Below are 27,944 nucleotides of genomic sequence, written 5' to 3'. Positions count from 1 at the left end.
ATGTTGAAGAAGGAAATACTAGGAAATAAAGAATCTGTATGATGAAAAAGACATTAGTAAAACTGCCCAGAAGACTAAAACTCAGAACAGAAAAAAATTACTGATATAAATATGATAAAAGAGATGCTAGAGATCTAATGAGGAGAGGAGTTTGAGACTAGAAGACGAAGACAAGATATAGGAAAGACTAATGGAGGTATGGAATTAACAAAAAATTTACCCATAATCATGATAATTACAATATTTATTGACGACAACAACGATTAGCTAAGTTTTTCTAATAAATTCCATAGTTTTGTAATTAGATTCCTTATACATTGCCTAACAAAGTTATGTATGAGTAAGTGAGTTTCAGAACCTGAAAAATTCTGAAATATTATTAAAACTTTACACTGTCTATTTCATAAATTACCCCCAAAAACATTTCGTTATCCATAATTCCAAATGCTTCAGCGTTCAATACTTGAAATTCTTGACATCTATGCAAGACAAACAAAACATCTTTTTTCAATTCTTGGTCACAATCATACCATGGTAAGTCGTAAACTGCGACTGCCAATTCTGATGACTGAAATTGATACGTTTTATTCGAAATCTAAAGTATTGAGAATACTATTATAGATATAGTTTCTATATTCAAAATGCTCAAACCTAAAATCTTGAATTTCCATACATGCGGAAAAAAAATTCTATTTGAATATATTAAGTTTGGTTTTATCAAGATGAAGATCATGCGAACATGTTTATCAAAATCTTGAGCTCTTCCAGTGAAGCATTATTACAATTATTGAAGTTGGATAAATATATTTTTATATTTAGAAAGTATTTATATGTATTAAAATTTATACAGCGAATGTATACAACCATTTCCATTTCAAAAGACTCACAGACATACAAAATTAGATCATATAATTAAAAAAGTTGATTTTAATCCAAAAACAAGTGAAAAAATATAATAATAATTCATAAAAGGAAGTTTCCAGGAAGAGCTGAACAAGAAAAATATCAAAAATTCCATTTATTCAATAATTTTGTCCCTGTTGTTTCTTGACAAATCTCATATTATTTGGTCATTTGACCAATAAGATCACATTTTGGTTAATTTGATCAAATTTTTTCTAATAATATCTAAAATTTTTTTGCTTTTGGCACATCTACAGCTATACAGGAATTTAACTCAAAAGCCTCGATTTCGCTACATGCTTCATATAAGGAAATATCGCTGTTACAGACAGACGGTTAGTATTAACCCTTTTTTAAAAAAAATGGACCTAAAAACTAAAAGATTTGACTTCTTTCATAAGAATAGCTACATAAAACGTACCTGTGTAAACAGGAGTTGCACCAACGAAGATAAGTGCCGGAAATCTATTTTTAAAAAGGCAAGAAATTCAATCTGATGATTTTCAGAACATAATCATTTTTATAAAGAAGTAATTACAGTTTTCCGGGTTTAACCAGAATAAATATAACGTATCTGTAATTTTTGTTCATTCAATACTTTCATCTTTGCGAAAATTACTGTTCCACAACTTGCCTTATTCATGTTAATATTGCAAAACTTTCTCTATCCGAACTCAAATTTGTTTTTTCTCGTTTATTTTATATCACACTGAATGTTTACTTGCTAATTATATTTCCCAATTTACATAATAAAATGTATCAGAATAACCATTTTAAACGGTTTTCTCGGTTTTTTCTTCTTTGCTTGTGATGGACGAGGCCAGTTTTGCATTTACAAACCTCATTTATAATATCGAAATAACGCTGAAAACAGGGTTTCTCGTGAACGTTTTACCACAGATGCTACCCCGCAGTATTCCAAAAAATGATTATTGTGTAACATTTAATTTTGATGTATAAATAAGGGCTACCAGTGAAATATAACTTTATAAAATAATTTTAAAAAGCTTTATTTTTTCTTCATTATTTTTGCGACATTAATCTATTATTGCTAAATATTTTTATTGTTGTTTAAACCGTACCAAACGCTTATTTTGGATTGAAAAAAAATTTTCAAAATATTCTAATTTGTCGTACATTAAGATAATGATCAATTTCAAGTAAGAAAATAAACAAAAAATTGAATCAATAGTTTTATCCCAGAAACGAAGGCATCTTAATAATCATTATCACCGCTATCATTTTCATCGTCATCATCGTCTTTTGTACTGTTATCGTTTCTAAATAATTTATTATCTGTGAGAAAATGAAAAATTTCATAAATTATTATTCTATTTTTTACCTATAATAATAACAATTCTCCAACAAACCAAATACAATCATATTTATCGTCATTTACAGTCCAGCCGGATGCTTGAGGTGATAGATATGTTAGATGTTTTGAATGAAAATTTCCCTAAAAATTAGTGATGTAACGAGCTCCTAGTAAATGTTGGTATAATTATATGGTGGTAGGCTTGTTGGGTCAAAATAATTTTTTTTCAAATTATCATCTGATTTTTTAGTTCAGTAAGTGTTTGAAAACATATCGAATCGAACATCGAAGATATAAAAAAAACTTTCCTCATATCTTAAATGTCTTATACAAAGATTTTCCTTCATCTGTTATGATATTTTGACAGATTGATGCTTTTCTGATTGTTCTACTTGTTTGAAAGGTCGCACTTTACCTTTCCGAAGAAAAGCTGGGGTGTGAAAGCTCTGTAGAGAAAGTTTTTTAAACATGATTGACTCTTATAAATTGCTCATGATTTCTCAACTCAAATTTTATCAGAATATTTGTGTCTGAGCAGCGTATCACAACTTCTACATTAAATTTTATTTGTCATATGTGAAATATTATTCCATAATTGGCTACTTCTTTTTCATCACAAGACATTCAATCTTCAACAGCTGTAAGAACCCTATTACTCTCAAATCGGTATGAATAGCAATTGTTGAAGTTTACATAAACTATTTCATTACTAATGATAGGAGCCATGTCATCATCAGCCTAATGGACAAGAAAAAAATTAACAAGAGCTTATTCCAAATATATATTTTCAAGTTCAGTTTCAAAATAATGTGGACGAATTTTATTTGGCCTGATTGCTTGATATCTTTGATTGGCGCTTATTATCTTACAATTTCTGTCTTTATAAGCATCACTTTTCATCATTTTTGACTAGCCATTGTAACTTAATTTAGTTAAAACTTTGAAAATAATAGCAACGGATACACAAGAGCTGATAAACTGATGCAATCTTGACTATAAAAAGCTGCTGTAGTCTATTTCGCTTGTGCGACTAACACGTGATTGTCTGTACTGTTTCAACATGCCCAATCAATTCCACTTTCAGATTTATGTGGTTCAACGATGGACTTATTGCTTGGTAAATTAATTTTGGGTCTTCAAGTACTGAAATAACATCATTTCAACCGTAATAAAATATTTTTTTGAACAAAAGTGGCGTTTGGCTCAGTTTAAAAAACAATAAAAATATCTGGCAATAATAGATTCACGTCGCAAAAAGTTGTCAAAAGAATTTGACGGATGCAAAAGCTACCGCCAAGTAGACCTCAGGACGATCTGGAAAGTGAGAGAGATAGCATGTCTAAAAACTGATCTACTTCAAACTCTTGGCTAAACGAAAAACGCCAATGAAATTTTACAGGTGACGACGATATTTTTGAAATTCCCGCGACCTCGCAAGGTCGAAAATCGCGGTCATTTCGTGCGCAGGTGAGTAAAAGCAGAAATATCGAACCATCAAGAGCACTTTGTTGAAACAGGGTCCTACACCCAAAATATTGAATCCAGCACATGAGAAGAAGAATATCGAGGGGGGCAATTAGAGGTAACTTGGACCTGCATCTTCGTGAATTGCTATGGAGACGGCGCAACCGATTTTAATCCATTCGATGCAATCATTGTAGATATAAAATTTTTGTATCCTGGAGAGAATGATCTACCTCCAATGGAAGCGGATGAGGAAAGTAACTTTATTTTTGTGGAATAAAATTGCTTTTCATTTATTTCTATTGTTTTTATTGCTCTTTCGGGACCGGAAAATTCGTCGATACTATTGAGGTTAGGTTAGGTTAGGTTAAGTTAGGTTAGGTCCGGTACATTTACTATCGTATTTCTATTTTTCTTTCCTTTTTCGTGACACGAATAGGCCTTTTTTGACCGAATTTTTAATTCTTTCACAAAAACGTTGCTAGCTTTTATACTATCATTGAGAAATTATTTTGTTAATGAACAAATTATTATTGAATCTCTGCACATTGTTTCCTAACTGACATTGTTTCATTGTTGTTTATTTTTAATTCCATCTTTTTAACTTCTGTTGTTGTCGTTTCCGGTATTGTTTGTTTTAGATTTTTTTTCTTCAACTAACACCATGTCATCAGCTATTATGATTTTTTGACCTCCAATCGCTCTTAAATTCCTTCCGTTCAATTTTCCAATAATTAGGGTAAATTGAACAGTGTTATTCTGTTTATACCTCTTGTAGTCTGTTTCGTCTTTAACTGAAATTATATTCACTTCTGACAAATTCCAAATTATTGCAATTAATCTTATCCAATCTAATTTCTAGTCCATGTTAATCCACTCATGTCGATGATTCACTTCTCTCGATTGAATACTTATTGAAGGTCAATAAGGTCTTACTGGAGGTCGATCAATAACATTTCCTCTTTTTTATGATATTTTTCGATTATTCAATTGATAGTAGGTATCATTTGCATCAAATGTTGACTCGTGTAAATCCTTATCACTAATTGTCTATTATGTATTATCTATTATAAGTTAAAAGACATTGAATTAATCATTATCTTGTTCATTGTCATTATCTACATGTTTTAGACTAGTATTTCCCTTCATTCTTTATCAATTCCATATTTATTCTGTCTACTTTTGGTACTTCATCATTCGTTCAATAATTTTCATTTACTTTTTTTGAATTATTTACCTGAGACCTAAGAGGATTTTATTGAATGTCAATATCAATGCTCTCTACAAAATCTTGTAATACATTATTTTACTTTCAATCAGTTTTCTCCATACAACTTTTATAAATAATTTTCTTTTATTATCCGAAGGAAATTGTTGTTTATGCTCAATTTTTTGATAATCACACGCAAAAAAGGACAAGATAACCTGTATGAATGATCTCTGAATAAGTAAATTATATGATGTAGAGTTTCACCTCATTTTGTAGACGTTGACCGCTGAAGCAAACCATGCACAATCCCCAAAGCCATCCAATAAATACAAACATGCTTGATAATGAATTAGACTGAAAAATAACTGATAACTTCAAGACTTGTATTATTGGAATATACTTACATGTAAAAACATGTATATGCCTGTCCCCATTATAATTGATGTTACAACCATATGCGTAAACATGAAAGGACCAAATATTTCATTAACTCTGTCTACCAAGCTGAAAATAATAACATTTTTTGCAATAAAAAGTTTAAATAGAATAGTAATTTACGTAAAAAGTCTTCAAGACACTAGGTCCGAAAAAACCGTTTCCAGTAGTGGTGAGTACATTATTTTTTCGACACCCATTTCGATTCGTTATTAACATTAATATAAAGCACATTTCTCTATATTATTTATTTATAGAACAAAATTAGGAACATTCTAGTTCTTATATTTTAATTTTTGCTTATTTTAATAACTAGCTGATCCGCTAAACGTTGTTCTGCCATATAAATGATTTCTACGAAATATTTTTTTAGTTCAATAAAAATAACTAATTCACTATAAGTGTATAGGAATTTACTTATAATCGAAAGCGTTGTATAGACAATTGAAATAAGTTTGATTTAGGTTAAAAGAGTATTCTTTATTAAAGTAACGAATATATTACAAATTAAAATTCTTAATAGCTGTGTAGGCACCAAAAATACTTATTCATATTTTTACTATTAATTGGGCGATAATATGCCACATATACTTGTTAAAAAACCTTTTGAAATGAGCCCAATATTCTATATAAGGTTCCTACTGGAATGCTAGTCGAAGAAATAAATCTGATGTAAATGCTCGAAGAACTTGATGGTCAATTCCTCTACGTCTGTTTACTATGAATCTCTCCGTTCTAATTGTCACGAGATTAGATAGTTCGACGACTCAAATTGGTCCTTTTATGTCTTGTTGGCATTGCTAAATGTACATATAACCTATAAATAAATCAACTTGAAATACTTATTTGTGAGGAATAGTGATTCAATATTGTATTCTTTTGCTCATTATTTGACTTACCTTTAACTATAATACACGTACACGTTACTGTTTTGATTTAAAACTATTTACAAAAAATGTTAAGTACAATATGTACAGATACGACAATGGCCATTGTTAGCGGGAGCTCATAGCTTGTGTTTAGTAGTTTAGTAAAAACTGTCTTTTTAGTTATTAATAAATAATTTTTGCACTAGAGCTTGATGATAAATTTATGATGAGAATAAAATTAATATAACAGCACATAAAAATCAAAATGATACGTATAACAGTCACTGCTACGATTAATATAAAAAGGAAATTGAAATTATAAATAAGAATTTATCATAATATAATTATTATATTTGATTGCCATCTTGTAATCCTATTGTGGATCTGTGGATAAAAATAAAAAAATCATAATGCAAAAATAGGGCTTGATCTTATAGAAGTGAAAAATTCAGAGTAATATAATATTTTTTCCAGTCATGAAAAAAAATAAAAGTTTATAATTATCAAATAAAAGATACCGTAGAGAGTTTTATGTTTGTTGTAATGCTGTGGCACAAAAAAAAAATTAATGGTGGACTAACCTTAACATTTAGGGGGATGAAAAATAGATGTTGTTCGATTCTCAGACCTACCCGATATGCACACATAATTTTATGAGAATCGGTCAAGTCCATTCGGAGGAGTTCAATTTCAAACACGGCGACACGATAATTTTATATATTAGATTATATTGAAATCTTAAAAATGGATTGGGCTCAATTTATTTGAAATTATAGGTATATTGAAATGCTTGTTATTGTCAGAGTATGAAGATAAAGCAGATACTTCATCATTTCGATTGTTTTCTTGAGAAAAATTTTGTATAGTCTTGGCAATTTTGATTTAATTTGTGGGTGAATTGTCTATATATCCTTCAGCGACATTGGTAGACTTCCAGTTACCATATCGCTCTAAAATGATATCTCCACCATTATCAGCAAATAACGTTGCTGAAGTTCGGTGCAGGCAATGACAGTTCATTGTTGGCAATGACCTGTATCATTTTTAGGATTTTGTAGTCTGAAAAATTTTGTAATATTTAGCTCCAAATTTCCAAAACTGAATTCCAATATGTTGATGATGTATTTTCATTTGATATTTTTTGATGTATGAATAATATGTTGTGTGGAGTATTGAATAGCCGTAAAGACAAATAGCAAATATCGACAAATATAATTTGTTTTGCCCATTTACAACAAATGTTCTTCCGATGTTTGTTTTCTAATCTAATATTTTTACCAGCTTGTCGTTTATATAATCAATTGTCTACACGCACCCCCTAATCTAATCATTGTTGTTACCTGAAAGTAAACACACATTATGCTAAAATTTTTCTCCTAATTTTTGTGCGAAATAAACCAAAACTACGTCTCCCTTATGTAGTTGCGAAAAAAAATTTCTTACGTAGTATGACTCGACATCTAATTCAGATCCCAAAGTGCAATAAAAACGGTTTATTTGGACACAAACTTGTAGAATAATGTATTTTAAACATAATTTATGTACATTATAATGAATTATAATTAAAAAAATGTACAAAGTTTAACAGAACGTACGATAAAAATAATACTTCAATTGAAATCACTTTGAAGGACTAAGGTTTATTCTAGTCAACACAAGTAAAATGTATGCCTACAAAAGTTCAATGAAAAATAAAAATTATATACAAATTAAAATCGAATTAGAACACACATAAAAAATGTCAAGATTTTCAGCAATTATCGTTGATCTCGATGTGCACATTATTAGCAAATGATTTTTGCAAATTGAATTATCACACACCGAACATCTCTGATTGTATTTGCTGTCACACGATCCTGGACAAAGATGACATCTTGTCCTTGGTCTAGAGCTTGATGTTTGTTGTTGAACACCAACTTCTTATCGTTGATCTGCTTTAACGATGCTTAAGACAGCTTTTTCTTCCTTTTCATCACTTGCAAGTCGTTTATGCTTATAAATTACAAAACCGTTATATGTGGGAACATTTAGAAAGTGAAAAAATATTACTAAAGGCCATCTTTTGGTTCTTCTGCCAACGTTGTAATAGCTTCATAGTTGGTCCAATCATCGACACATCCTTTTGTTGCATTATAGTCAGTAATGATGTTTGATTTCCTTTTTTCTCTTGTTGCCTCGTTGATGTAGCTATCACGATGCATAAAAGAAACTAACAATACGACCTTCTGTTTCTGAGTCAAATCAAAAAAGCTGGAGTAAAATTCTCGTGACTTTTTTTCGAATAGAAACTAAGCACCCAATGTGGCTGAAATTCTAGTGAATATCTCTGAACGTCTGTGCAAATATATGCCACAATCTATTTAAATCCATACGAATTTTTTTTCTAATTTTGTAGATAGATGAAAAAAATCTTACCCGAAAAGAGCGTTATGGTATCTAATCGCAAAATGTAACTGATTTTTTCTTTTCAAAGGATCTTTTTGGTTTAAGGCTTTGAACATCACGTATTTGACATCTCTCATCCTAATTATTATGTGTTGTGTAATTTCGAATACCTGCCAAGCCATAAATCCACATACTACGTATAAAAGATGAACCTGTGAATGAATACAAAAATTATTACGGCCTATTACTTCATATCATTCAATTGATAAAACATTGATAATCTTAGTAAATCTAATAGTATACTCTATAAAATAATTCACGATTTGGATACAATTTGGAAAAAATATTCATATATCTCGATCAATTTGATTGGAATATTTCCTGTTTAGAGCTAAACATATTCCTTGGTGGATTTCTTTGTGTTCTTAGTTGGTACAGTCTATGACGAATCCCATCTACGTTGCAGAATTAACCATAACTTTATTCATTGTCGTTTATTTCCTCGAGCCTGCTCTGTTTTCCTATTACTGGCAAATATGTCAATTTTATATCCATTCATTTTCTATGTTAAAACTATCAGTGAACGTTCGTTATATACATTGGTCTTCTTAAGCTCAACATCTTCTAATACTAATTTAAAATGACAGCCTTTCTTCTGGTTGTGTTTTATTAAAATGTACTCAGTTTTATTTATATTTAAGCCACTTAAAGTATAATTTTAGATCTTTGTTTATAGATGTTTCAAGTTCTTCTTTTGTATATCCAGATGTAACAATTACAGTGTCATCTGCAAACATGTAATACTTTGATTTGAGATTTACTAACTGTAGACTGTGAACATAGAGTAGGTATTGCAGTGGTTCAAATACCGACCCATGGTCCACTCCGACACTAAATTTTTTCTTTTGACTTTCAGTTCCACCTATTACGGTACAGTTTCCTGAAGTCCCATTTTGTTTAGCTTTTTCAGCATTAGCTCTATGTCCACTGTATCAAAAACTTTCTGTAAATCTATATACACTGCAGCCACATACTTATTTTTATCAATTTCGTTGCTAATGTATTCAAGTAAGTCTACGGTGGTACTGATTGTGTTATTTCCTTTCTGAAATCCATACTGCTTTCTATCAAATCCAAAACTGCTCTGGACAAAAGTCACCAGTCTTGCTTTGATCACCTTTTCTCCTATTTTTTAAAATGTACTTAGTAAGCAAATTGGTCTGTAATTCAAGACATCATCCTTGATATCCTTTTTGTATATAGCATATTATTTCTGTTACTTTCAGTGCTTCTGGAAATTTGCCACTTATCAGTATTTCATTGGTTAGTTGTACTATTTTATTTCCTATTTCATTCTTCATTCATCTTCCTTTGATATGTGGTCGACTCCTGGTGCAGCTTTATTTTTCAGTTCCTTGATTTCTCTTAAGTCTGTCATATTCCACTGATTCATAATTTGTTGTCTTTCTTCTTCTTGAAATAATAATTTTCAGATTTTTTAATATTTGTTGCAAGTTTGGGTCCAATGCTCGAGAAATAAGTATTAAATTCTTCTGCTATTTTAGTATCATCTACAATCTTATCTTCTGATTTCTTATCTTCTTCTGTCTGTTTGTCAGCTCATTTAGTATTTTCCAAATTTCCTGTGTTCATCACTGGAATATAACTAAAGGGAAATTTCTAGTGAATCAGTTTGTTAGCGCCGTGTTTGATTATCATAGTTTTCCATTGCTGCTGAAATAAAACATCATCTAGAGATCACTAAATAAAGAGTGACTAAGAGAGCAACTGCGCAGGTAGATTTTTGACATTAACATACGATAGACACAAATAAAAAACTACCTAGATATCAAGTGACATTAAACTTACTCCAAATATTTGAAACATTAAATAGATCTCTTTCACGGGACTATAATCAATATCAAATGGTAACCACGTATATGTAGCTAGCCCACAAACTTCCGTCAAATTAAATTTCAAATTTTCCTCTTGGCAATTCTTGGTTTGGAATATATTCGAACCAGAAACTGAAGTCCACACCATAAATTCCACGAAAACGTAGTTTATTTTTGAGTATTTATTGAAATTGTTGTTATTACGATCGAAATCTTGAGGTTTTCCGAATGTTTCAATATCCGCCAAAAAAATATGAATCTCGGCAACACGGTTCAATTTAATGATGAATGCCCAAACCGCAATATAACTTGTTAAATATGAAGAAATGTAAGTTATGTCTCCAGCCACACGATTGTATTCTCCACCTGAAAAAAATATTTTGATCATATGCTTTCCAACAAGGCGATATAAACTGGCAAATCGAGGGTGGTACGTTTTTAATTTGATATCCCTTGTATAAAAGGAAAGCTCATTCCCTACCCTTATAAAAAATATCTCATCATATCATTGTACTTTTAATTTAGACTTGTGGTCGAGAGGTTATTCTTAAAAATATTTTTTGTGTTTAATCTTGTGAATTTCTGAACATAAAGTTAGTCCAACTCATAGCAATAGAACTAGAAATGGAATGGTTGGAATTCTCTAAATCAGTACTAACAAACAGAGAAAGTGAAGAGGCCAGACAATCGGCTTGCACTATAAAGGTGGTGCGATTTGGCAACCATCTTACATGATCAAAAAGAGAGTAGTCGCACATTGAGCTGCATGGTCAAAAATACCTGACATCCGAAGATGAAGTCGCCGTCTTCAAAACTATACTGTAAACTTCTTCTTTTTCTTCCTTTTTTCTTGAGACTAATATAAATTAACACATTTCAACCTATTTTTATCAATGCTTGTAATATCTTTTTAAAAGTACCTTTAGTCTCTATTCTATTTTTTTTTGTTTCTTCTATATTCAGCCTCTTAAGAAGTACATGTCCTGTTTTCGTACTCTAGGGAAGTCCCATCATTTTATCGACGTGGTATCTTCAAAAAATCCTGATCTCGTGAATCGTACTATGTCCTGTTTTCTTTTCTTTTCTTTTGGCATTGCTTCTCATTTGATCTGCAAGGCTCACTCCTCCGAATGTTGTTAACATTTTCATCCCTGCTTAACATGTTCTTCGTTTTGGTTGTGTTCACTCGAGTTTCTCCTGCATAAGTAAGTATAAGTTTTACGTTTTGTTTTGTACATGCGGACTTTACTATCGATGGCAATATATTTGTTTTATCTTTTTGTAAGTTTTTGGCACTTGTGATCTAAGCATCTCATTACATTGCATACACCAGTGAATTGGGTTGCAGTTCATAGCTAGTTCACCATTGATTCTGTTTTTTTCTACAGATATCTGCATATCAAGGTTTTCGGCTGTTGTTTGGAACCGATATAGTAAACGCTGCATATCTTCCTCGTTATTGGATATCAAAATTGCGTAGTCGGCTTAGAATAATATCTTTATTGATCATAGTCCTATCTTGTGTCCTCTAGAAATTTCTTTTACGCTATTATTAATATTTTTCATAATTTAATTCAACAATAATGGGCTCACATTGTCACCTTGTCGAATTCCTGTTACGGATGTCCCGTATTCCCGAAGTCTTTACTTGAAATGACAAACTCAATTTCCTTGGGAACTTTATCATCGACTTTGCAACTCAAAATATAATTCATAGCCGTACATAATCACCTTATTAAGTGAGAACAAAATATAGGCATTGGAAAACCTTCTACAAGATGCCTTTCCAACTCTCCAACTTATTCCACGAATGTTTCATAACACGATTTCAATTTCTAGCCTCGACAAAAGCTCCATGAAGCCTGAATTTTAGCATCTCATATCGCTCATCAGCGTCATGGGTAAAGACTTGATTAAGAAGAGAATTTTTGTACCAACCACAATTTCAAATTTTTAATCCACGACCGAATACATAACATGGCAACAACGCCACAACGGATCTTCGGATAATCATAACCCGAGCGCAATGAATTGGTAACGATGCTTAGCTGCCGTTTTCATGGATGTTCAGGAAGCTTTCGACTAAGTATGGCATGCAGAGCTTATTTCGAAGCAATATCCTATAATCCCATAGGAATTAATATCCTATGGGATATGCCACTATAGAGTTTTATGGGGATGATATCGCACTCATTGCTCACACACTAAAGATTCGTTCTTTCATTTGACCTAATTGACATTTGATCCTAATAGCTCCCGACTCAATGCTCCAATCGGTGTGGTCGATGGAAAGTGAGACTTAATTTTCAATTGGTTGGCCGATCTGAATACTACTCCGGACTGAATTGGGAGCAATATTCGAATAGAAAGGAAACGCATACTCCAACTCATCACTCGCTCAAAAGATTATTGTCTTGCGAGTAGTCAATCATCGTTAGTAACATAGAAATATTATCCTTTCTAAAATCCACCTCCTCACATCTTGGACTACTAGACGCCATTATTGGTACGGGTAGTAGCAACTGAAGAATTTCCAGAAAATTTTCTAGTTTTCCTCGACGATTCCACCAATTAGGTTAACCTTATTCCAATTTCTGAATTCGATGTGCTTCTGCTATCAACCAAATTGCCGACTACTGGGAATAATACATCCGTAGTTGTATCCGCTTTACAGTCAAGTGACTAACTCTCTAAAAAAGTGGTTTGCTCCAGATAACTATACTGATTTAACCATTCGTCAATATTCTAGACCCAATTTACACTGCTATAGATGGCAGACCCGCACATTGTGCGAAAATCCAGTACCCCAAAATAATTACCCAAAACACAGCTCTGTAAAGGAAAATTGTCCGATAATCGGGGCAATCCTCGAAACGAAACCGTTTCTTTAAATATTGTTGTTGTAGGGAGAGAAACTTGAAGCTGGCGAATTCATACGGGCAATCATGACGTCGCACGTACCACATATTCATTCTGATGGGTGGATCCTCTATCCACAAGAACCAAATTTGTATGAGCCTCAGACCTCATGCTTAGCTCAAATCTCAGCTACCTGCTGATGTTTTTAGAATATTTAGATTTATCAAATCAAGAAATCAACCCCAAATAATAGAAAAGTTCTATACTTACTCATTATTGTGTGTACCATATGAGTAAAACTACCTATCATTGGTACGGAACCAAGAATAGATATGATAGCGAATCTGAAATAGAAAAAAATTGAGGGATTGAACATTGCATCCTCATCGGGAGCAACGCAATATAATCTAAGTAGACTCAACGTTGAAGACATACACACCAATTTATTATTCTTTTCAATTCTTGTCATTGTGACTTCTTGGCTGTTTAACTGGTCACTATTGTATTAAAATATTAAAGGTTGAAACTTATATTATACAAACTAGTGAATTTTTTAGGTAATTCGATTGCAAATAAGCAGTTTTCAGTAAAAGAGGATTTTGCAAATCGTGTGTATTTGCAAACTTGAATGCAATTTGGATCTATATTATTCATGAAGAGAAAAGTGAAGTCAGACATTGGAACAAAACAGAAACAATTACGTTTAGACAGAAGTAATTGTGAATTCTTGATAAGTTTAAAAAAAAAAAAAAACATCGGTATACATACAGGATGATTGATTAGTCTGATAAATTTCAGCGCCTCCTTTTTCCATTGAAATATCAATTTACAAAAATTTGAGAAATTATAGCCGTTATTAGTCTCCACAGTTCAAAATTATTCACAATCTTTCCAAAATGCTGTACAATATCAAGTAACATTTTTTTACAAATTGAATGATATAATCGAAAAAATCATATTCCATAAAAATCGTAACAAGTTAAATACTCTGTACAATGTAAGAGAAATTCACGAATAAAGATCTGATACAATCTGATACAAGGTGGATCAAAATACTAATACATTATTTTCTAGGGTTTTTCCCTGTATTTTGTGTGAGTATCAAAAAGTACTACCAACATATTTTATTTTATCTAACAATCCCTATACCTAAAATTATTAGTTCTGAAAATATTCTCATTTTTCTGTGGAAAACAGTGATTTTGTAAAAATATCTATTAATTCAGCAATTAATTGTGAGTTGGCTATGATTTGTCAAATACTGACGTTTCAACATTGCTCTTTGGTACTGTACTTGTTGAATATCAAGTACAAAGAAAGAAAAGTATATTCTAAATAAATTACAGAAAGGAAACAATTAAAAACTACAAATAATAATCTTTAGAATAATTCGAAACTTCATTCCTTATTCTCTGTTTCATGTCATCTCTTGTTGTTGAAGTTCTCTATACACTTCATTCTTAATGTGCCTCAGATTGAAATCTGTGACCATGGTGGCCTCTGTACTGGACCATTTCATCCAATCCATCATCCAGAAGATAGTTCAATTATTTATCCAATTATAAGTGATTAGCTGGACCAGGTGCACCATCATGCAAAAACCACATCCTTTGACGGGTACTAAGTGGGAATACTTCCAATTGAGAAGATAATTGGTTTACTAAAGAATCTAATTACTTCCCAGCATTTAAATGTGCCTTAAAAATATGGTTCCATTACATATTCACCAGCAATGCCTCCCCACACAGTTTTATGTTTTCCATTCAGATCGAGGAACCTCCAAAACATGTCATTTGAACGCATCAACCGTTTCTTCAAGTGTAGAAAAATGTTGACCTCGCAATTTATTGTTGATTTTCGGTAATAAGATACGGTATTCAATGAAAATAAATCTTTTTGACTGCCAAATATTTATACGAAGCGATTTGATCTTATACAGTTGGTTTAATCTACGTCGGAAGTTATAGAAAATCATTGCACGAAAATATTCGCGATTAAAAATGTCAAACTTGTCAGACGTCAGATTTGACATAATCACATAAGCGTGATATGGTTAATAAGCTATATGTTCCACTCAAGTTTTTTCTGCCAATTCATAAAAACATTTATTAACTACCATAAGTCGAGGGGTTGAAAGCGCTGGAAGGCCCACATAACGGAAGGTTAAATTAACGGCGGTAGGTGAAATTTTTACAAACTAATCACCTCAACAAATGGTGTGAGAAACGATTAGACTTAGTATACTTCAAAAAATTGATTTATTAATATTTAAAACAAAAGACAGGTCTAATAATTACCATCTGATTCATTCAAAAACATGCACAAACTCCCCTTAACCGAACTATTAATCTTAACTGCTCGCCTTTTTATTTTTCAAAGAACCGTTTCATAAACAAACAATTTTCTAAAAGAACAACCCACTGGAAGAACATAAAATGAGCCTTATAAAGGTTTATAGTATTTATATAAAAAACACGACAAAGTACGTTGATGTGAATAGTCTCTTGAACTTTTTGAAAAGAATAAAAGATTCAGAGGAAACATCATAGACCGGGAGCTAGAAGATACCTAATCCTTTCGTAAAAATGAAAGATATCGAGAAGGAAATTATGTATTTTTGTATTAAATGGGTAAAATTAGTGTTTTTAAAGGCACATGGCCGCAGGTCGAGGCCAAAAATTCTTTTAAATTTGCCATGAAAACCCGAGTTTTATACACGAAACACAAATAACATTTTTTGTACAACTATATATGTTTACTGTTTCAAATTCCGATTATATTGAGGTATAAACTAGGTATAAAGCTTGGAAAATACAAGTTTTAGAAGCTATACAAGTCGGTGTTTCAATAGAAACTCTTCTAGCTAATGCAATGGGCAATATTACAAAAATAGAACGTCACAGTTGCTGGAGATCTACCTTGTTATAAGTAACGTATATTGAAGACAGTTTGATTAACAAAATTGGAATTTCGAATAGAATATTAAATTGTTCACGTTCTTCCAACATATTTGAAACGTCTAATTAAATTGTGGAATCAACTATCTAAGCTTCTGATTAGCTGCAACGTGGAACATCTTCGGGAATTTATGCTGGAAGTAATTGTTCAAACTTCATCAACAATTATTATTTTTATCAATGGAATTGTTTTATGATGAGTAATCAGTTTATAATTAACACAAGGTTTCATCGGAGAAGAAAGTAGAACAGGGTTGATAATTTTTGGAAGCAAAAAAAATAATAGTAGGATGAAATTCATTGGAAAACGAGGATAAAATAATAGAAATAGAAGAAAAAGTAATTTACGAGCGATCTGTGGTTGGGAAGGAAAAGGAGTTGAGTTTTAAGGGTAAAATCGGTTTATTTGGATTTCCGTCGATAGCAATGTTGTAGATAATAAAATGATCTACTTTTGTTTTCACTTTTTTCACATAATCTCAAAATTGATTTGAGAAATTTGAAAGTTTTTGGTTTTTTAATTTCTTTCACAAAAAATTACCTCTTCATATCTCAAATACACTGTGATATATTTGGTTTGGAATATAAATTTTGTAGATTTCTTTTGACTTAATTAAGAAAAAACATCTTAAGTTTAATGACAAATTCTCCGTTCAAATTATTATGTTTTTTTAAATCGGTGGGATTTTTCTTCGTGGAAATCTCTACTTTCTGTGAAAAGCATAGTAAATTTTCTTAGAAAAAGTAAATAAAAAACGAAATTAGTCACATCCGAAATGTTTTTCAATCATTTTTACAATTTTTAGTTATTTATTAAAAGTTTATACTCTACACGAAAAATGTGAGATTCCATTTTACATAGAAAAACATAAGTGAGTATAAAATTTTTATAAAAAACTGAAAATTGTACTTAGTGATTAAAATAAATTTTCGGGTGCGATTTTTTTCTTCATTTTATGAGAAAATTTATCGTGGTGATGATAAAATTTTTTTACACCATCAGAAAATAGAGATTTTCAATTGAAAATTTTTTTGATACTAAGTCAACATAAGGTGAAAAAATGAATATTTCAAATCAAATAGATTACAGTGTGTTTGGGACATAAAAAGGTATATTCTCAACAAATTTTTCATGAAAGAAATGTGCTTGTAAGATATAAAAATAAAAAACCCAGAACTTGGTTATTTAAATTTTCACATAAATTTTGAGTTATGTATTCTACAACTTCTCTGTGTCACTCTTTTCCATTGGACTTCTAGTTTTGCCGAGAAGGAGATAAACCGTTTTTACCCTTAAAAGCTCAACCTATTCCTTTCCTAACCTCATATCGCCGGTAAATTATTTTTCCTTCCATTTGTATTATACTATTCTTCTTTTCCAATGGGTTTTATCCTACTACCATTATTTTCTTACTCACTTTTTGTCATTTTAAAAACCTTCTATCCTAGTCCAAGGTGAATATAACAAAAATGGAAGGAAAAATAATTTCCAGGCCTTTAAGGTGGGGAAGTGGAGGGGGGGGGGGAGTTTTTTGTACATACACTTTTCTCACGTACCCTCAAAATTAATGTGAAAATTTCAAATAACCAAATATTTGCTTCTTCATTTTTATTTCATGAAAAACTTACGTCTCCATGTCCAAAAACACTGTAATGTTTTTAATTTAATATAATCATTTTTTCACCTTTTTTACTTAATATCGAAAACTATTGCAATCGAAAATGATCACTTCAAAATAACGGAACCTTCAAAACAATCCGTGGACTTTTTGTTCTTTGGAATCTGCACTTTATGATGGTATGAAAAAATAGTTTTCTCAAAAAATTAAAAAAAAATAGAAACCTCAAATCTGAAAGATTTTTTAATCAACATGTTTTTTGAGTAATTATGAAATGAAATTTTGAGAAATAGTTAAAAATTGTAAATGAACTAATAAACTTTTTCAAATAGCCAATATTTTGTGGTGACCTTTCTATTGAAAATAAGGGTGCTTTTCAAATAATTAGAAGAAAAAATTTATATCATAAATAAAAAAAATCATTGGGTTATTAAACGTAAGTTGGCGCCAAAATTCTTACAAAAAATAACTTTTGCTATTTAACTAGTTTTAACACAAATCAAGATAAACCGTTTTTCACTCTTAAAACCATCCCCCCTCCCCCTATATTTTTCATTCATCCATTTTCTCATACTACTACTATTTTTTTAACAATTTTAAAAATCATCGACCCGAATCTACAAAGGTCAAGATTATGTAACACATGATTTATTTAATTTCCGATCAGCTGCAGAAGTTATCTCATGTCTAAATCGTTCCAAAATATCTTCTAAATTATCTATACATCTGACGTAGACCCGCGTCTTATTATCTCCATTCATCCACGTCTTTCAATCCATCCTTTCTTTAAAGTGGTTCTCTAGAATCATTTGAACCTGATACCATAATGTGGGGATGGAATACCCAATAAGAACCAAGACTTTCTTATTATTTGAACCCGAAAAAGCCATAATTAGGTCCGAAAGTATGGCCATGTTCGTTATATCCCTCTGCTGTTAAATGAGAGCCGTAGATCTTTCCATACCCAAACCCTGATTTTTTGGGAGCGCTGAGTGTGTTTTCTCTGCACCCAGAGGAGATTTTTCCGATTCCAGTAGCGACGATTGTATCAATTTACGGTACCAATTGAACAAAACGTCGCCTGAAAATACTACACTAATGAGAAAATTTAAATTTTCATCATAATGCCATAAAAAGATTTCACAAAATTACAGTCAGTAATCATATTTCCAAAATTCGTGAACAAATTGAACTTTGTATGCAAGCAGTTTTCCTCTCTTTAAAAAATTCATAACAAATGACGGACTAACATTTTCTTGTAAGGCAATTTCTGTTGTGGCTATGTCTTCTACTGACAATAAAATTCCTAACTTTGCATCGTAGCTTATTATCGGTCTTTTGGAGCAAGTTCATTGTTTCATCACAAGTTTTTTTTCAAACAATAAAAAATTGATAAAAGTAGTTTCTTCGTAAATTCGAAATCAAGTTTCTTTTGTTCATTATCAATTTTATATTTCTTTCTATATGATCTCTTTTCATATTTTTTTCAATGAACGTTTCGTGAATTTTGTGATTGACTTCATCATAACTCATATTGTCACATGTTAAATCGATAAATTTCAATTAGAACTTCATTAAAATCCTCAACAACATCTACATTCCAATTTCGGTTTGAAACTAGTTTCGTGTAACGATAAACATTTTGATCTATTTGATGTTATTTATCTAGCAATGGATTCAATGCTACATTAATAAAGGAAATACTTCATTCATTCATCCAATGGAAACTATTCGCAGAATAACAAACAAAGGGGATCGGAAAGTATTGACAGTTTCTCAAATTGAATTCTAACGTTCTATTGAATTCTAAAGTTTTTCGCAATATTCTGTTTCCAATCAATAAAATCATCTCTATTACTTGTATTCAATGTTCAAATCCGTACAAGCTTTGTCTGAAACAATGCTATCTGGCATTGTCGCGTTACAGCCACCGCCCCAGATCGACTCTGTCTGGGGAATCACCGCCCCAGAGCTCTGTCTAGGAGCTACTGATTCAAAACAACTATTACCTAAGAACCACTGGACCGGAACGACTACCGCCTAGAAGCAAATGCCCCAGAAGGATTACCGTCTAGGATCCACTAGCCCGGAACGACTACCGCCTAGGAGCTACTGACCTAAAACGACTACCACCTAAGAACCACTGACCCCGAACGATTACTGCCTAGGAGCGAATGCCACAGAAGGACTACTAGTCAGAAACGACTATCGCCTAGGAGCGAATGCTCCATAAGGATTACCGTCTAGGATCCACTGGACTGGAACGACTACCGACTAAGAGCTACTGACCTAAAACGACTATCACATAAGAATCACTGACTCGGAACGATTAACGCCTAGAACGAACTCTCGTTTTTGTGCTTTGTTTGCTAGGACCCATGACGTTCTAGGCAATTTTGATATATTGCTCCAATTTTGGAAGAATATAAATATTAATTGTTAATTTTCGTTTTCTGTTCATGGCTACTTAAATATCTCACGAAATATGGAGGTAGAATATATGCATTGTATCACAACTAACATATTAATGTTTCTTGTCTCTGATCTGGAACGGTTGGACCAAAGTCGAACCCGCAATGACAATTTGAACGTTCCTCCTGGCTTTTAAAATGTAATGTTAAAATAATAAACAAATACTAGGTGAACTTAGAGTTTAATTCAATTAACAATGTTTTTATTTGATTTCATGAAACTAAAGCATGCGTCTAAATGTTGCACCCGTGGTAATGGAATGACCCAAATACCATTAATGAGTCATTTCATGAAATTATTGATTCAATCGCTGAATTGAGTTATTTCATTCACTGTGAAGTTGATATTGTGAATGTGACAAATAATTTTTTTATATAGAAATATAGAAAAATTGGGTTGACACATTAGTACTTTTTTTTGGTTTAGGAGGTTGGTTCCAAAAGTACCTGGCTCAACAAAGAAAACACAAGAATCGTCAAGCTCCCCAGAATAGCCATTAACTGCCGACATTACCTCTTCACACTCGATAGAAACATCTTTCATTTCCAAATACACGATGGAAACATCTTCTCGTCACTGTTTTTGTTCCAATGTGAGCAAACAATTTCTGGAGTTATCACCTCATTTGGTCGACAACAACGAAGTTGGTCTTCGCAAGTCGTACGGTCTCGTTTAAACTCTACTACCCAATATTTTACTGTGGATAAGGAAGGATCAATCTCACCCACAGTTGAATCTAGATTTTCAAATAAAAGTACATCTAGATTTTCAAATAAAAGTACTGTATAATGTCATAATGATGACCAATTTTTTCTTTGTTTACAAATTCACTGAAAACGTTCACTATTGTTGGCTGCCAAACAAAAACTAAATAACGTGGCGTCTTCATGTTTAAAATATATGCTATATAGATTGTGTACTTTTTAATTCACGCAACTACTGCCATCTTTAGATCAGGCTGGATATTTGTGAGACCATACCCGTAAAAAATGTATAAACTAGTGTTATTCGTTGAAAATATTTTCTCGTTCCGTTTTTCTCTCAGGATATTTTCATCACAATCATTTGAAAACATTTTGCAAAAGTTTCTTAATATATTAAAGCATCCCCATCAGTCCAACTTTTTCCAGTAGGAATAATACTTTTTTCTTTTTCATTATTTCAACCAACATTCTAGAGATAAAATTACGACACTTGAACACACTGTCTGTCTTTCCAGTTCCAATACTTTTTATTTCAATTTCAAAAGCTTGAAACAATCACCTCGCACACTGCTGATTTTCTCATATATTTTTCATCGAGGCTTTCCACAGGACCGCTTCTCCTTTTCCTTTCCTTTGGTGTCTGCCGGCATGTTAGTGCTTGCAGACTTCAATTTCCGCTTTTCCACATTTCCTTTACCACCATTATGCTCTTTCCTTGATAAAAGTTAGAAATGTTTTACTTTGGGGAATATATACCGTACGAGGTAACAACAAAAAATTTATTTAAACTGTTTTTATTTAAAATTAATCATATAATCTGGTTAATTGATTTATTAACACTGAATTTCTTTGTCCACTTTGTGAATTATGGAAAGCGTTTGATTCTATATCATTGTCATTGAGTTTCAAGTATTTACTGATGACCACGTCGTTATTTACCATTAGGGTGCCTTTAATATTTGATTAAGTCGACCAAAGTGTTGAAGACCTCCACATTTTGGATTTAGTTTCAAGAAAGCTAATAAAACTCTTTCTGTGAAGCTGTTTATGCCTTTTTAAGTATGCCATTCCATAAAAGAATTATATTCCTTCAAATACTGTTCCCTGGATTTCTCAGGGAGAAGATTCATAGTCGTTGCAGTTGCCAATACAACAACATCTTCTGGTGTGCAGTTTAAACTTTTTTCACTATAATTCTTCATTACTAATAATAATAATAATCTTCTTTTAATTAGACACACAACGGATTTTTTATAACGAACATCAAGAAATAGAAGTTTTTATTGGAGAAACGAATTGACATGAGAAAGATAGCGCTCACAACTCATACACTTTTTCGGACTTGTCTCCCTTTGCACGCGCATGAGCGACTTGTCCAAGCGATGTTCTCAATATTTACTTTTTGTCTGGTACCATAAGCCTTTATCTTGGAATGTTTATTAATTTACAAAAAAATACCTTGTAGATTTGATTAACTACAAAACTTCTCTCTACCGGCCCTTTTAATAAAACTTCCAGTTTTCCAAAACTATTGAATAAAATTTGATATAAAAAAGATTCGTTTTAATTAGCATTCATTTTTTTCCGCTTATCTGTTTCCAAATAATTTCCCCTCGAGACGCGTGTTTTTTTAAAAGATTGTTTGTTCTTCTAGAACTGCTGGAACCTATTTTTTTGTATCAATCTGAAAATCAGCTGCCAACTGAACAATTACCTTTGTCATTTGTCACGTTTGAAGTAATCAAAGTCACTCGAGGCGTGATCTCCAAATGCTTAGATTCCTATCGTCTTACGCAGCCTTCCTGGCATACATAGGCGTAGCAGTTGTATTTAGAGAGTATTGCAAGAGAAACCAAAAAGCTGGTTAAGAAAAAAAAAAGTGAGTGGATGGATAATATTGTTAGAGAAAAAAGAAATACAAAAAGTTTGTACAATAAAGTGAATGATTCTGATGAAACGAATAAAAGAAGAATGACAGAAGAAGACCACTTTAACCCATCTACCAAAAATTAGAAATTTCTTCTCATTTCTTGAATCAATAGTGTTAAATAAATTTTACTACGTGTTAGTAATTAATGGGGGTGTGAAATATATGTTACATTCTAACTTTTGGGGTGACGATAATTTACAGGGTTGAAATCGGCAAGAAATAAGCAGTTTTGTATTTTATTTGTAAAACATTGGTTTATATTTGTTATAATAATTTTTTTTGTATTAAACTGAATATTTCTTTCCAAACACAATCCAACATTACATTTTCCACATATATCAGTTTTTGAATCGGTTGAATGTGGTTTTTCCGAAAATTCAATGTTCATGGACAATCCCGAATTTTCCCCTCGTCATTCAACCCTCATGTGTCAAATTTGGTGATAATCGGAGACAAAAGTTTTTTCTCCATTTTCATCAGGGGTACCCTTCAAAATGTCGAATTCCAAAAGCTCAAGTTCAAAGCTTTACAACTCGCCTTTTTTTATGATACTTTTTATGTCCCTCTTTCGATTTTTGTATAATACAACGTTTCCCTTTCTACTTTGTAGACAATATGAATTTTTATGTGGGTTTGTCTCAACTTTCACCCTGTATAATACACGAATGTTTGAGAATGTACAATTGCAATGGAACTGTAGACTGAGATTGAGGTTTTCTCAATAGATTCTTGCCATGAATACCATGATAACTCTCATAGTTTAGAATTTATTCAATTTTATACACAGAGATGACAAAAATATTTCGAAAATTTGTGCCAAAATATTGAAAATATGGGTTTGTATTAAGAGTGTGTTAAAAATAATCATATATTATGTATTTGTCGACAAAGATTCTAAAAAACATATCAGTTTTTGAATCGGACAATTAGAGTTTCTAAATATGAGAAGAGAGCTTACTAAAATATCGAAATACGAGGTTAGTCCTAGAAGTACTTGGACCAACAAGATAAAGGAAACAAAAAATTTTTAAACTTTTCTTCCTTTCAGCCCCATACACTATTTTCCGGTGATGTTCCATAAGTTCGATCCCCTTTTTATAATTAGAATCGTCAAGTTCCTCAAAATAGCTATTAACTGCTGACATCACCTCTTGCTGGAAAATCTTTGACCACCGAGCAATTTATTTTCTTATTTTCCACTTCTCCAAGTAAATGATCAGATCTGTTGTTGCGAATGTCTTCCAAAATTCGGTATGATCTATTCGAAGACGGAGCTGTTGGACACATAAATTTCACATTTGCATCTTGTCAGATATCTTATGACGATGTCTCTTCTTAATTCCAATTTAGTGATTTTCATCCTTGTAATTTAGTAAATCTCCCAAGATGCGTCTATTAACCATTTCAGTATTACCTGATACGGTTTATTCACCTTTCGCACGCATCTTTCGTTGAATTATTGAGTTCAATTAGAAATGAACTCACAACACAAGATAAAATGTTAAGAAAATCTATAAAATCAGATAAAAAACTATTCGTGACATTAAGATAATCATTCTAATATCATACAAATGAAAATCATGGAAGAAATAACTGAATGAGTGAACAAAGAAGAGAAGAAAACACACATAGGATTCAACAGACTGAGATCTAAGGAGTGCAGATTAACATAGGAGAGAGAGAAATTCCCAAAATATCAAGCTGAATAATTTAAAGACAATTGTAAGACCAGAAGGAAGAATTGATGAAGAGGAAGACAGTAGAGTCAGACAGTCCACGCATGTAGTACTGCACAGAATATTTTTCAACGAAAAAGATATAAAAACATACCAAAATGGAAATTTACGTGTCAGTACTACTACTAAAGCTGATTTTGGTTACAAATCCTGGATGCAGAAAAAAATTGAAACAGAAAAGAACAACGTGTGAAATGAAGATTCTGATAAAATTATCGGGACTGAAGGGACGAGATAAAATAAGAAACGATACAATTAGACATGAGCAAATCATTAAAAAAATAGAAAATTAAAAGTTGAGATGTTTTGGACACATGAAATAAGAAAAATAGCATAAATTTGGAAAGTTGATCAACATTCTGTTGAGTCGAAATGAAAAAAATAATACTGATGCAATTACAGTATCGTTGGGTATATTTTGGGTGGGATGAGGAAATTTTTTTGGTAATGAAACTTCATTGGAATTGGCCCTGATATAGGATTGGGGTCGTTGTTATTTGTTCGCTGCTTCGGGCTGGGAAAGAAAAAACGAACGATCAAACGGAGTTTAAAGAAAGAAGTGAAGAATGGAAAGCTCCAGCCCAATAAAAGGACCTTTCTAAGTTTGGGGATTCATTTTGAGGTTTTTTCTATTTTTTTTTTATTTTTCACATTTTTTGCTTGTTTCTTTTGTTCTTTATTTGATAGGAAAGCGGGTAATTGGGGGGCGGGTACAGCTGCGGCTGCAATATTCGTCGGCCATTTAGCTGGCGGCGCCAGGTTACAGGGAATTACAGAAAACTTGTAAACCTGACGATCGAAGAGGTGTGATTGGACAAGGTTTTAACTAATGGCAATGGAGGAATTATCTATGATGCTCAGGTAATTCTCAGGGAGCTCCTCGTATGCTGTTGCTAGCAGCCGAATGGGCGTATAGGGGAGTTTTCTCTTGAGCTTCGAGGCGAAGGGCCCTCTATTGGGATCCAGGGGGTGAAAGAAGTTTCTTTGGCAGCGGAGTTTATTTAATGGATTTAGAATGGGGATAAACGTTATTACTGGGGCTGAATCGGCTCTTGTATTGGAAGTACCTGAGAATGGACTGTTCACAAAACAAGAGTTTTTCATTAGATAGTTGGATAAAGTGCAGTAGGTAGTTGCTTTAAATTCGATTGTTAGATGGACGTAGGTTTTATATATATGGAGTCAGGTAAGGGGGTGGGTTCGACCAAATTTTTCGCCAAGTGCCTTGATGAGACAGACTCGCTTTCGTACTAGTTAGTCGAGATAATCTTTCAGATCGCATTACCAATTGGGAGTGTGAGTTAATCTCACTCCCAGATAGATGACGTCTCTGCGGATTTGGAGCCTCTCTCGTCAAAGTTTCAAATGGAAACTTTGAGATAGAAGTCGGTCAAAATACAAGAATATGATGACTTGTATTAATACGAGAATTGATTTAGGAGATTTTGGGATCCAACGTTGAGAGCATGACCGTCTGGGAAGGAAGCAGATTTCCGTCGGGTAACAAGGGACTGGGGTATCATACGTATAAATGATTTATGGAAGGGGGGCTAGTATGGATCCTCGTGGAACGCCTAATGTTTCGGATGGGTAATAACTGACCTTGACACTGTAGCGGTTGAGCAGATATGAATATATCAATTTTATTACGGGATGAGGTAGAAAGAAGCTTTCTTACAAGTCCGGTGTGCTAGACCTGTTCGAATTCCTTCTGGATATCCATGAATATTGCAGAGATTGATTGCTTTCGTTACAATAGTATGAATTTACAATAGTAGTCTGTATTTATATGTTTTTATTAGGTTTCCTAGAATCTTCTAAATTCTATTATTTCCAATTAGCCAGGGGTGGCATTGCGGCCCATGTATTAACTATGTAATTACTTAACTTTATCCCCTCCTTGATATGAAGTTCTCTCTTGGACTCCTGTGATGCCGATAGTGGATGTTTATGGATTATTTTGCTATATATGCTTCTATTAGTATAGGGGTGTATTATACAACCTGAAACACCTGGAGTCTGTAGAACATCCTGGAATGCTGGAATTTACAGTTTCTTAGTGCTTCTCCTAATTTTGTTTTCAAGGTTCATTTAGTGAGATTTCAGCGTCCAGTTATTACTTTTAAAAAACAAGATTGGTTGGTTGACTAACAGAATTATAAAGTTTGATGATTATATTAATTTTTTGACATTTTTTTATGTTGAGACCTATAATTGTCTTATGCTTGTGTGACAAACAAGCTGAGCATAATTCTGTTGGTTTCAGTGATGGAAACTTCGGAACTCAGTCAACCACCTAACCACCCTTCCATATTTCTCCCTTTTTTAATTGGTTTTAAATATGTGCCATCTCCCAGCATGTGATTCCGCTTTCCACTAAAGAATGGCACTGGCAAATCAGATTCCAGATACACTCTTTGCAATGTTTTCGTTTTCCGTCATTGATACTTGGTAAAATTCGTCTGAACATTTCATAGTGTCCAGATACCCTGTAGAGGCTCACTTGGGTGCCAAAAATCCTGGAAAGTACCTCGTGATGGTTCATTGCCGCTTTTATTTCTGCTATTTATGATGCTGATGTTTTGAAGACTGTCTAGAAGGTTGTTCTGTATCTACACCATCTCCTCAACATTCTGCAGCTTTGTTTATTGTATTAATTTTTACGTGAAAGATATTTTGATCATTATTCAGTTTATACAACTCCTAGTTGTTCAGTTTTTTCCTGGAATACCAAGAATAATGAAATGCCAAAATTGTCATTTACTGGACATGGCTGCATAATTTTTATCAAGTTTATAAGTGCCTCGTTTTTCAACGTCAACACATTTTTTTAGAAATTTTCACTATCAGACATACCAGAATAAATTTATTACTTTGGTATATTAATTTCTTATTTACCTTTATCTCTTCAACACTTAATGCACCCTATACAGATGTGAGAGATTTGAACATATGGAATAAACTTTTTGAACCTCGCACGTGATAGCATCTCATCAACCCCTGCTTAAGTTTTCGGAAAAAATTCTCCTTCGACCCCACTCGGGGCAACGTCCTTGCACGTGAAAAATGAAAAACAAACGAAAAGCACGAGCGAGAAAGGAAAGAAGACTAAAAAAAATGGTTACTTCCCATGCTAAAAATATCCCGAATGAACGAAATGTTAAAATTATCTCGTATAGGGGGCCGTGAAA

At 32.4% G+C, this 27,944-nt stretch overlaps 1 protein-coding gene across 1 annotated transcript; it reads right to left on the bottom strand.

The window, feature by feature from the left end:
• Nucleotides 1-246: 246 nt before the first annotated feature.
• LOC130893989 (odorant receptor 63a-like) lies at nt 247-13,818 on the bottom strand. Its single transcript, XM_057800466.1, has 7 exons — nt 13,606-13,818; nt 10,451-10,842; nt 8,612-8,793; nt 5,297-5,396; nt 5,157-5,246; nt 413-568; nt 247-358 (listed from the first exon to the last, which is right to left on the bottom strand). Exons 1-7 carry the CDS (start codon nt 13,802-13,804, stop codon nt 311-313), a joined length of 1,167 nt encoding a protein of 388 aa, XP_057656449.1. The 5' UTR covers nt 13,805-13,818; the 3' UTR covers nt 247-310.
• Between the last annotated feature and the right edge of the window lie 14,126 nt (nt 13,819-27,944).

Source organism: Diorhabda carinulata, chromosome 5, assembly GCF_026250575.1.
Source record: "Diorhabda carinulata isolate Delta chromosome 5, icDioCari1.1, whole genome shotgun sequence".
Classification (NCBI taxonomy): domain Eukaryota; kingdom Metazoa; phylum Arthropoda; class Insecta; order Coleoptera; family Chrysomelidae; genus Diorhabda; species Diorhabda carinulata.
The sequence above is the reverse complement of the archived record's forward strand: the minus strand, read 5'-3'. Positions and strand labels throughout refer to the sequence as shown.

Excerpts from the sequence above, each read along its gene's own strand:
- LOC130893989 (XM_057800466.1), bottom strand. The coding sequence starts at position 13,804 with ATGACAAGAATTGAAAAGAATAATAAATTGGTGTGTATGTCTTCAACG. Across the intron at positions 10,843-13,605 it reads TATGGTACACACAATAATGA|GTGGAGAATACAATCGTGTG; the intron begins GTAAGTATAGAA and ends TATTTTTTTCAG. Across the intron at positions 359-412 it reads ATAACGAAATGTTTTTGGGG|GTTCTGAAACTCACTTACTC; the intron begins GTAATTTATGAA and ends AGAATTTTTCAG.